We start from the raw sequence: 11,830 nt of genomic DNA, 5'->3' as shown, positions 1-11,830 counted from the left end.
TTTTGCAATGATAATTTGTACTCTTGCCAAACATTTTTAGTTGTGGTGGAACATGAATTCCAAGGTTGAAATCCACATTTTACATATATTAAACATAAATATTTATTTTTTATTTATTATAATCAGGTCAATCAGGTCAGACCCGATTGTCCCGAAAACCAATTGATTCAATTCCGAGTCCAAAAATTACAGACCTTATCGGGTCTGGGTCCGGGTCCTCACCATTTCATATTGGGCCGATTCTGGTTCTAGCTGATTCCGACCTTGACTTGACCCGTTGACAGCCCTAATCTCCCCATCAAGTTAAGTACAGTCTACTAACTACCTATTGTGTCGTGCCTAGTCTGCCCATTCTTTGTTATGTCTGATAGAGTTCAACGAGAGATCTATCAGGAAACATTCATAATCCAAAATATGATAAGTGGATAGACCTTGACCTAATTGGCTGACCTCTTCACTTATTGAAGAAGTGGTTGCCCCGCCCAGGTAGTGGGTCTGTCTACTACGGCTGAAATCTAGGGAACCTTGGCTCAAAGTTACTCAATTCATCATTCTCGTTTAAGAATTCAGAAACTAAGGAGGGCAATTGCAGAGCCTCAAGAAAGGATCATTGTCAATATGAGCCTACATCTAATGTGCTAAATCAATACAGACTATCTCTCCAATGTTTCAGAGCCAGTTCTAAAGTCAGATCTATTATTATACATCCTTGTCGGCCTTGGAACTTACCAACCGACCTGATGCAACAGATCTTGGTATATTAGCTATTTTGGATTCTTTATTCAAATCATGAGAACTGGCTTGAAGAGCAAGTACATATCTCTAATTTTCCCAATGCAAACATTGCTAGAGATAAAGGCAACGGAAACAATACTTTTCAGCAATAGAATAAGCAGCAACAACAATTTTCTCCAATGTTTATTTTTAATGTAAAAATTTGTTGTTTTCAATCTATTAGGGCATAGAGTATTAGAAGCTCTGTTGTTATTTGGATTCACAAGGAATTATCCATTGATTAGCTTGTCCTCATACATGAGAAAAATGGCTCCGTTGAGCAAAAACACAAACATGTCATTGAATCAACTCTATCTCTACTGGCCATCTTGAATCCTCCCTTTTCCTTTTGCTGGACTGATGCCGCTTAGATTGCAGTTTATTTGATTTATATGAGAAGTTGTTTCATAAAGCTCCAGACTACTCAATGCTCCACTGTTTTGGATGTGTTTGTTATCCTTTGTTGAGACCTTACAACAACCACAAATTTATGTTTTGGTCGTCAAAGTGCTTGTTTGTTGGTTATAGTAATTCTCACAAAGTTATAAATGCCTTCCTGTTCCCACCGGAAGGATATTTGTTGCCGCCAGACACGTTTCTTATGAAGGACTGTTTCCTAGACTTCGATCATCTTCCTCATCATGTAGAGTGCCTCCATCGACTGGTATATATGTTTCAACTCCATTCCAAGGTGTTTCTCAACCACCGGCTCAATCATCTCTCTTTGATACTGCACCGGCTTCTCAACCACCGGTATATCACCTACAACTGAATCATCACCCTCACCTCCTGATGGTTCTTCTCACCCATTAGTGTGGTATTGTAGCATTCGAGAGCTCCTTGATAATACTCCTACTGTTCCCCCTTCACATAATGATACACGGCACCCTAGCCTCTTCTCTCATTGTGCTCTTCTTTTCTCTTCTTTCCAATGATGAGCATGAACCACATTCTTTCACTGGAGTACTCTTCCTGTAACTCTTGTATCATACTCATCATATATAACTCCTGTACACTTCAAACACTTTGTACTAAAACTCTATAAATTCATAGTTCTCGATTGATAGATTATCAGTCGGTCAATAATTAATATTTCTCTTCTCAAACCAGGACTATTCCTTTTTCTGTTTTTTTGTTTTATCTCCAAGTATTGGGGCATTGAAGAGAACATTAGCGATTGCAGCAAGGGCATTGCCACTTTATGTCTTTGTTACCTTAACCTTTAAAATTTAATCACGAATTAGCTCGGAAAGTTGGAATAGAATGATTCAATAGTGCAGCGTTTGGTGTGATATTTTGGGAAGATCTTCTGGTAATTTTGATAGTAAAAAAACGCATTGAGCTTTTGCATGAAGATCTGAGTAGCCTCAAGCATATTTGGGAGATGCATGTATTTCTGAGCATCTTTCCGTGTCTTTTCATATGAGAATAAAAAGGTGAAAGACATGAAAAGTTTCATTTGGAGGTTCTCGAAATCAGCCCAAAATGGGCTTTTCATGTCTTTTCAACATTCCAGCTTTTGACGACTAAATCTTCTGCATGCTAAACGGAAATAGACCAAAAATCGATATGCCTGACATGTAAACAGTCGAAAAATGCACGGAAAGGCATGTCAAATGGGCACTTAGAGACTAAGATCCTGCTCCTCCCTCTAGTTTAGACTTTTTTTTTTTTCTATTATATATGCTCTACTACATTGATGAAAGAGAGAGAACCAGAGGGAAGAAGAAGAAGAAGAAGAAGAAGAAGAAGAAGTGGGCACTATATTAACTTGTGGAATTGGATTGATTCATCAAACACATCTGTGATTGACAAGATTTAACAAAACCCCCAAAAAGTTGTTTTTGGTGAAGCTTAAAAGAAGCGGTGGACATATTTTTGCAAGAGGGGATTCAAGAGGATCTCGTAAGCTTTTTGGGTGGGATGAAAACTGTCCCAAAACACATACTTGGAGACGTCTGTACAGGTGAAGGGAGTCAATTCGTTGCACAACGCCGTTGTCACCTCCAAATTCCCGGTGCCACAACATCCTTTGCTCGACTCTTCAAACCCTGACATTACAAAATTAAATTAAACACTGATCAACTTTCTAACTTTGAACGGGTTGGATGATAGGGCTATCAATGGGTCAGGTTGGACCTGATCGATCCAAACTGATTGTGTTGGTTTTGGTTTCAGGAATTGAAACTGATGGATCAGTTTCAGGTTTGGACTAGTTTAATCCACATTGTCTATTTACTTTGGACTGTGGTTGTATGAATCGGTTCACATTCATCAATTTCTCATTCATATTATAAAACATCCATACTGTTCAGATTATTATTGGCTGAGAATTAATTTCATTTAGTTTCGAATTAATTCAGACCCAACCTGAATTATATATACACATAATACATATATAATATATTAAATTAATTATATATTATAATATTTAATATATATTAAATGTATTTATTTATTATAATTGGGTTCGTTGAGTCAGACTCAATTGTCCCGAGAACCTATCAATTTGGCCCCATTCGATTCCGGGTCCTTGATATTTTATGTCGGATTGGTTCTGGTTCTATCTGATCCCGACCCAGACCCAACCCGTTGACAGCCCTATTGGAAGATGATCAATAATCAATGACCTTTCACTCATGAATGCAAGCTCACCGTAACTACGAGGGTGTTGGATGAGATCAAGAAGAGGATTGTAGATATCAACGTAGACAATCCTTGCGTGTGGGAGTTTCTGATTGAGCGAATCTATCTCCGACTTCAGCTTCTGGTTAAAGAGCTGTGCTGCCTGATTATATGGTGCAGCGCAATCTCGGTTGGGACCTCCGGCTACGGTTCGCTGATACGGTGCACATCCTATTGGTGCTGCACTTAACACACCTATCCTCTTTGCTCCCAACCCGTAGAGCTCCTGCATTTCCACCCATGTATTAGTATTAAAGAAATTAATGAAATCAATAAGCTTCTATTTCTTTTCAAGTTTCACCTGGAGAAAGCTAGAAGCTGATTGGAGCATCAAATCGGTGTAGGCAGGGACGTCGTAGTCCATCCTTCTGAATGGCGAATTAAAATAGGTATTAGAAATGTCATCACTCCCTAAGCACACAATGTATAAGCTCTGAGTTGTAATGCTTTTAGCTCTCTCCTCTCCCGCCGCAGCTGCTTTCAGCTTTTCTATGTATTCCTTGAACATTCCCAGTTGATCCGTTATCGAGTAAACAGACTGATCGTACATGTATATATTAATTGTTTCAGCATGAAAAATCAATGGATACAAGTTCTGTTACTTAGACCAGATGTCCAAATTCGAATTAAAATATATATATATATATATAATGATGAGCAGCTTAATACCGCTAATTTAGATGTGAGAGGATCATATCCTGAAGCGCCTGAAGCGAAGTTTACTCCGGTGAGGAGGTCTTGATCCTGTAAGTTGGGGTCGAGATAGGGCGGTAGTAGCTCCTTGATTCCCAAAATGCTAGCTGTACAATTCTCAATTAAACTCTCTTAATTCTCTTCTTGACATGTTCAGTGCAAAACCTATACATATTTGTCTTTGCCCTACATATAAAGTATATAGTACAAAATACAAAATTTTGCACTCTATATATTTGTATTGCATTCTTTTCAAATTCTTTCCAAATTGAACCTAACTGCATTTGGAAACCATGTAAATCAAGAACCCATGTAAATTTTACATGTTCGGTTTTATAGGCCTTTGGAAAGAGCGTGTAATTATTATTAACGTAAAATTCCACTCCGGTTTAGTTTTCTGTGCATTTAAATGGAGTGGAGTTTTACATCATGAATCAATATAAAACCTCATCAAGCATAAAGTTTTACATCGATAATCAATATAAATACTATATCGATTTTATCAATGAAAAACTTTACACTTTTCTATCCATTGCGTTTTTCAAAAAGCAATGGTCATTTTCATGGTTCAGTGTAAAATGTTATTAATGTATTTTCACACCGATGACGTTTTACACTGATTCCAAAGGCCGATGAAAAAATTGACAATGTATTGGCTCTCTAGGTCTATTGTTAATCATTTTGAAGTAAAAGACTTAAATCTCCCCTTATCTTAAACATACGTACTAAGATTTCCCCTCTCTTTCAAGTTGGACTTAGACCTCCCTTGTCAGGTCAAATTTTTCGACAAAGACCTCCCCTCTATAATTAACAATTAATTAAGTTACGTTTGTACATGAAATCACTTATAGCTGAATTTTTTTAAAACCTCAATTTTGCACTCATATTTCTTTGGCTTTCACTCAAAAAAACCACCCGAATTCTTGGAAGGTTTGTTATAACGATAATTATTTGAGGGAGGTCTGTCTTTAGGAACCATTTTCTCACCACTTAGAACCATTTGCATTTTATTTCATCAAAAAATCCTGGTAAGTCTAGTGAATTAAAGAGTTCTCTCTCTTTTCTCTCTCTCTCTCAATAACCTTGTACGTACTATGGGGTTAGTGACAAATATCCCTAAACTTTTATATGCAAAAAAAACCCCTTAAACTTTCACTTTAAAACAAATACCCCTTGACTGTTAAATTAGACATGGAGTGCATTAAATTACCAAAATGCTCAACTGAACTTTATTTTCTTTTCCTTGCCATTTTCTCTTAAACCCTAATTGACCAAAAATACCTCCATGTTTTCCAAATGAAATCAGCTAAAATAACAAGAACCATTTCACTAGCACAGAAATAAAGTTTTCTTTCTTTCTTTTTTTTTTTCTTTTTTTTTTTTAAAATTCTTGATTAATTTCACTGACATGAATGTCTTTCTTTATCTTAAAATATAAAAATCATCTATTCCTTTCTCTAATAAATCAAGAAAAATCAAATGAAACCATAAATTTACATCTATCAGAGAGAAACCTCTATCATTTCATTTTAAATATTGAATCCAACCAAAAATCTGTAATGACCTGTTGGAGCAATTGAAAGGACTTCAATGTTATATTTAGAAAACTAGTTGAATAATAAACTGTTCAAATATATAAGAAAAGGATAGTTTGGTGATTTAAAAAGTTTTAAATAGCTGAATGTGAATATTTCTCAAGGTTTTAAAAACTGAATTAGAAATGGAACTACTTTATCCTCTAGTTTCCATGTATGTGGGTCAAACCAGTGAGATTTAAAGTATAGTGTCAATTTGCATTATGACTATCAAATTAAGATATAGGTTAAAATAGACCATATATATATTATTATGAAAGGGGCGAGCATGAAACTTTGAGAAGGGCCGCTGGTTAAAGTTGAGTAAGGAGGAGGAGGAGGAAGCACAGACAATAGTTTCCACCATGTTAATCATTCGTTGTTGCAACATTGTTTGCCCCAAGAAGTAGAAGAAGAAGAAGGAAGTGCCAGTGTTGGCTATTACCGTGTTCATCATAACTGTCGTTGCAGCACTGTTTGCCCTCTTCTTAGTTCACTTACATCTCTCTAAATCTCTTTTAGATCCCAGATTGTACTTTCTTAATTTGTGTATCTCAGATTTCAAATCTTAGAATGATATCTCATCTCTCATCTCTTACATTTTTGATCTCTCGATTTATAGGACCTGCATTTTTTTTCTCTATTACAACATAAAAAGAATTACAAAAAATTCAAAATGAAAAAAACTAAAGACCCTAATTAATTTTGGCCATTGGGAATAATTGAACAAGATTGTGGGATATGATTTTTTTTTTATTTTTATTTTTTTTAATTTCTATTTTAAAATAAATTAAAAGTTGAAATTAGTTTGAAAGCAACCTAGGAATTGTTAATCGGGTTGAATGGTTTGGCAGTTATACCATCTAGGTCAGCGGTTTTCTAACCATTTCAATGTTTTTTTTTTTTTTGCAAAATAGTGGTTTAGGGCCAAAATGGAACCAATGACATAACTAGTTCCCGAGCCAAATGATTTGGCCATTTGTTTATTGTGCAAAACCTAGAAATACATATTCAAAATGGCACCTAAAGTTAAAAGAAAAACAAAGATAAAGAGAAATAAATAGAGAAGACATACATAATTACGTGGTTGGGCCTATAGCCTAAGTCTATAGGCAAAGGAGTAGAGATCCACTATGAAATTACCAATTTAGAAGAATATAGAGTTCTGCACTCTTCACCTCACTCATAGAAAACCCTAAATCCCAAATACACCCAAAGCCTCTCGACTTCTCTCACAAGACAAAGACTAAAGTATACAAGAGAAAAAACCTCCAAAATACATAACTCTTCGTATTTAAGTTGGACCCATAAGTTGAATATGGATTGGGTCCTTACTACCACGGGGCGGAGCCCTACACACCCAATGGTGGTTAGTGGTAGGTTATGGGAACACTTCCACCATAAACCACTATGAAATTTTGCCTTTGTTTTTCTTTTCTCAACTTAATTTGGATCATATTCATGAAATGGGTCACAACAAAGAATTCAAGGCCCAATCATAACACCAGTTTTCAAAACAATGATCTTTATCCAAGTTAACTAATGGAATTCTAAAGGAGGGTATTTGTAGCAAAGTAAAAATTGGGTGGGATCTTTGTGGCAAATGAAAGTTCAGGGGGTATTTGTCACTAACCCCCTAGTACAACGATGGTCTTTGTCATCTACCCAAAAAAGAAAACTTCACAAATCAAGTATTACAGAATTATTGACAGAGTTTGTATTCAAATCAACATTGGAACTCTGGACTTGCATTCGTTAGATCTTGTCCTAACATAACACTAAATAAATATTTCAGTTTGTTGTTTTATTAAAATACTGAGCAGGCTCTCAAGGAGGAGATCAAATCAGTCCCTTACAAGATTGCCCCCTTCCCCCCAACTTCTCACAAAGCATTCCGGCCGTGTATTGGAAACATTTCCCGATAATAATACCATAATGATGATATCATTATTGGGAAATATTCCCAATACACGACAGGAATGTGCTATGGGATGTTGTGGGGGGCTGAGGAGTTCAAATCAACCCCCTACAAGGAAACTCCTATGATAAGTACCAGAAATAATGAGACATGTATTAAGAACATCTCCCTATGATAAGTACCAGAAATAATGAGACATCATTAGGGATGTGCTGTGGGACAGTTGTGGGGGCTGATTTGAACTCGCTCTCAAGTATAAATATAAAAGTTTATGAAACGGAATAGAAGGATTCCATCTTACCCGATCATTATGGCTCTGTACGAGGCATATGATCTGGGGTGGTCGTCAGCACTAATGCAAACTTTGGTATTTCTCTGGGTTACATGTTTGGACAAACCCGAAATAATAATTAAAAGAAGTATTATTTATTCTCAATGAAGGTCAGAAAGTGGTACATTTCCTTTATTTGTTTATTTGTTTTGAATTTTCTTTTGGTATGAATGGTCATCTTTTTGAAGAGTTAATAAGGGTAAAAGAGACTTTTTGATTACTTTTAGACATAACTTTGACGGGTCTTAGTCTAATTTTAAAAGGGGAGATTTCAGTATTTATGAGAAACCTTGGGGAGGTTTAAGTATTTTACCCTTTTCTGAAGGACAGGTCTATCAGTAATGAGGGTTAGTATTTATAAGATATATAAATAAATTTCTCCCAATTAATGAAGGAATCCTACTTTTTACTAGGATTATAAGAGACTTATGGACCACTAATATATATATATATATATATATATATATGAATTTGAGATACCACACATAATCAAATCGAATTAGGATAATTCTATGCAAAAGTGTACAGAAAACTGAAGAAAAGCTAATATTACCAAACATGTCTGAAGGGACCCGTCCATTGCTACACCTTCCTGTTGCTTTTCCTCCCATGAAATCCCTTCCATATGGCGGGGAATTGCATTTCATCACCGACACAAGATTGTTATTGTTGCCTGTATCAACAACCGAGTCTCCAAAAACATAGACGGCCGGTATGATTACGTTAGGAGGTAGGACGAGTGCAGCTTGAATGAGGTGAGAAAGGAACAAGGAAGTAGAGAGAATGAGAAACATGGCTAAGGAAGTAGAAGGAACAGAATCCATTCTTATTACATAAAGAAGCTGCATTGCTACTATATTGATGCAAAGAAATTGCAATGACGATTCTTATAACCAAATATGAGATATATACTTTGGTGTGACAGGTATTATTTATTGGACTTCACCAAGATTTATCAAGTAGTTGGGATATTTACTATTTAGAGAGAGGCAGGCGGTACCCTATGTTTATAGACTCTCACTCACTTATTCTGATCATTACTGTTCATTCCCCTCGTGCAGAAGGCATGTCGGTTCTGATTTTCAAGCTAGTTGAATATTGTGTGGGACCTAAAGTTGGTTGAGAATTGTGATACCATAACACACGTGCAAATGCATGTGACAGTATTTCTAAAACAAAACTATTTATAATCTATGAATAGTTTTTGAACGATTATAAGTGGATAGTTTTTGGACTATTATAAGTGGGTAATTTTTTGGTATGGTTGGAAGTTATTGAGACTACGTAACATCTTCTATCAGGTTTCGGTTTGGTTGGTAATTCCTGTCAGTTTGCTTGCTGGTTATGGTGGTTTGGAGATGCGCTTATCCACTTCTGTTGGTGATGTTAACTCACATTGCTTTGGTTGCAGTTCTTCTGAGTCACTTATTTCTATCTAGTTGTTTTGTTCTTCTTGAGAATGTATATCTGTTTTTTATTTGGTCTGTTTGGCATTTATTTGTACCAATCTCTTGAATAAATGAAACATGATTGAAACCTTAAAAAAAGGGGGGGGGGGGTAATTTTCTGAAGTGGGAATAAAGGACATATATGCTCTTTTTTATGCCCACTATATGCTTAAACAAGTGGATAGAAAATGTCCAATCAAAATTCCAAAAAGAAGGGGTATTCATTATTTTATAGGTAGTATAGATATAGATTAAATTCGAGGAGAACGCATTTTCTGTGACCCTATGGCAGGATAAGCCCGAGAACCCCTAGTTATTTTTGAACATGACAGTGTTTGATGAAAAAGACAAAATATCACGTCAAATCGGCCAGTATTGAATTAAAATACTAGCGTGTTCAAAACTCACTGAAGGGTCTCGGGCTTGTCCTGAATTGAGGGTCGTAGAAAATGTATTCTCAAGTTCGACTCAAGAAATTACTAATTACTCTATCAACTTGAGTAGAGCTCCATATTTATATTCACATCTATACAATTTTAAAAAGATTATCAATGACATGATATCCAAAAGAAAGTGATGAATAAATTCTAGACCATAACTGTTTTGGCCACCGGTTCTTAGGATTTGGCCATGGCCCAAACTCTTGTTGGATGGTTTTGGGGTCCAAAATCGGACTGGAGTCATGATCAATTCCAGTGTCAACTGGCCTGACCGTGTGTTTGATCCGATCTGATTTTCAAAACCATGCAACGCACAGAGACGTGCATGAACATGTCACGTCAGTGTATGTGGCTAACAGGAATGAATATGGAAAGGGTCCCCCCAGACCATTACATCAATGTTTTTTTGGTCCAACCATGCATTAATATATATACATCAATGTTGCACAAAGGAACAATCCTCTGAAGCTCAAGCCATGCTCTTGCTTGCTTAAATTGATTTTCAGCATTAAAAAAATATATAGAAAGGCTATAATTTGGCCACGTGGCAAGAGTTGTTGATACATAACTGTAAGACAGCTGTGACAGAGCGTAACATGTTGAATCACTTGAATGTATTAATACGCTGTCACACCTAAGCAGTTGGGATGATTGAAAATCCAATTAAATATTGATTACGACTCTCATATCTGTGTCCCCCATCATCATCAAACATCCTAAAACGAGAACAGTTAAAATAGACGATAAATTACATATAGGTATGTTTTAATTTTGGTATATTGACAATTAAGGGCTTGAACTTTGAAGTCCTACAATCAAGTATCCTGAACTTTTAAAAACATACATTCAGTGTTACAATCAAGTACCCTGAATTTCTAGTAATATATATTCATGTGTGTTATTAAGGCCGTATTTGGTTGCAATGCAATTTTATTTCAATTAATACAAATGCATGGAGTGCAAATTTTATTTCAGATCTTATTTTATTTCATTTATATAGCAATTAAATAAAGTAAAATAAAATTTGAAATAAAAATAAATCAAAATTTATATCTAAATCATTTACACTACTGTAATGTTGTATCAGTGTAAATTTATTTGTACCGCAACCAAATGCAGTCTAATCATTTTAAAATTTAAAAACTACCCTTTGCATATTTTATGAGACTGTTTTGCCCTTTATTTATTCTCTCAAATCCGACTTTTTAACCCTTCATTTTCCATTTCATTCTCAGAATTGACATCAGAATAATTGTTGGGTATATAGAGGAAGTAATGCATGGACCTGTACAAATCTCATATAAAGTATAGAGGCTTTTAGGCACAAATGAGAAGGCCAAGCAATGTTGGACCCCAATATCGGCAAACATAGCAAAAATACTTTGCAACATTTATTTTCTCCCAAATTTTAGCATTTATATTAAATAAATCAAGAGATAATGGGCATTTTGGTAAATTCGCCATTCAATATAACGTTTAATGGGCTTGGATTTGAATGTATATTTCTATAGTTCAAAGTATTCGATTATTGCACTTCAAAGTTTATGCCTTTTAGGCTTTGTTTGGTTTGAAGGAAAAAATAAGGAAATGAAGGGAAAGATAGAAAAATCTATGCAAATTTTGTAAAGGTTTTCCTACCTTTCCCTTCCTTTCCCTATTTTTTCTTTCAAGCCAAACATAGCTTAAGTGTCACAATCCTCGAATCCAAGATACATATTTATAATTTACCATAAAATATATGAATCTTTTTTTCCTCTTTCTTACTTTCCTTCTTTTTCATTTTTTTTACTGGGTACAGTGGGGAGAATGCACTAGACAAATGAAAAGGTAGTGCTGCCCCAAAGAAACTAATTTAAGAAATGGTTGTGTCCGGTCTCCATTTTTCGGAGAAAACATTTCTTTGCGACACACACTAGACAAGAACTATTTCTTAAGGCTCAGAAAGAGTATAAATATTATATTTTATA

General features: G+C 35.4%; 1 protein-coding gene across 2 annotated transcripts; it reads right to left on the bottom strand.

Annotated features, from left to right (window-relative positions):
- Positions 1–2,520: 2,520 nt before the first annotated feature.
- On the bottom strand, positions 2,521–8,881 carry LOC148849309 (GDSL esterase/lipase EXL3-like). Of its 2 annotated transcripts, none has more exons than XM_088949274.1 (5): positions 8,529–8,881; positions 4,129–4,259; positions 3,761–3,997; positions 3,430–3,685; positions 2,521–2,825 (listed from the first exon to the last, which is right to left on the bottom strand). In XM_088949274.1, exons 1-5 carry the CDS (start codon positions 8,821–8,823, stop codon positions 2,629–2,631), a joined length of 1,116 nt encoding a protein of 371 aa, XP_088805400.1. In that variant the 5' UTR covers positions 8,824–8,881; the 3' UTR covers positions 2,521–2,628. The 2 variants fall into 2 exon arrangements, with proteins under 2 accessions (XP_088805400.1, XP_088805401.1); XM_088949275.1 differs by having other exon boundaries at positions 3,761–3,958; positions 8,529–8,849.
- Positions 8,882–11,830: the final 2,949 nt, after the last annotated feature.

This window comes from Nelumbo lutea, chromosome 6 (genome assembly GCF_056320005.1).
Source record: "Nelumbo lutea isolate HS-2025 chromosome 6, American lotus-T2T, whole genome shotgun sequence".
NCBI lineage: Eukaryota > Viridiplantae > Streptophyta > Magnoliopsida > Proteales > Nelumbonaceae > Nelumbo > Nelumbo lutea.
The sequence above is the reverse complement of the archived record's forward strand: the minus strand, read 5'-3'. Positions and strand labels throughout refer to the sequence as shown.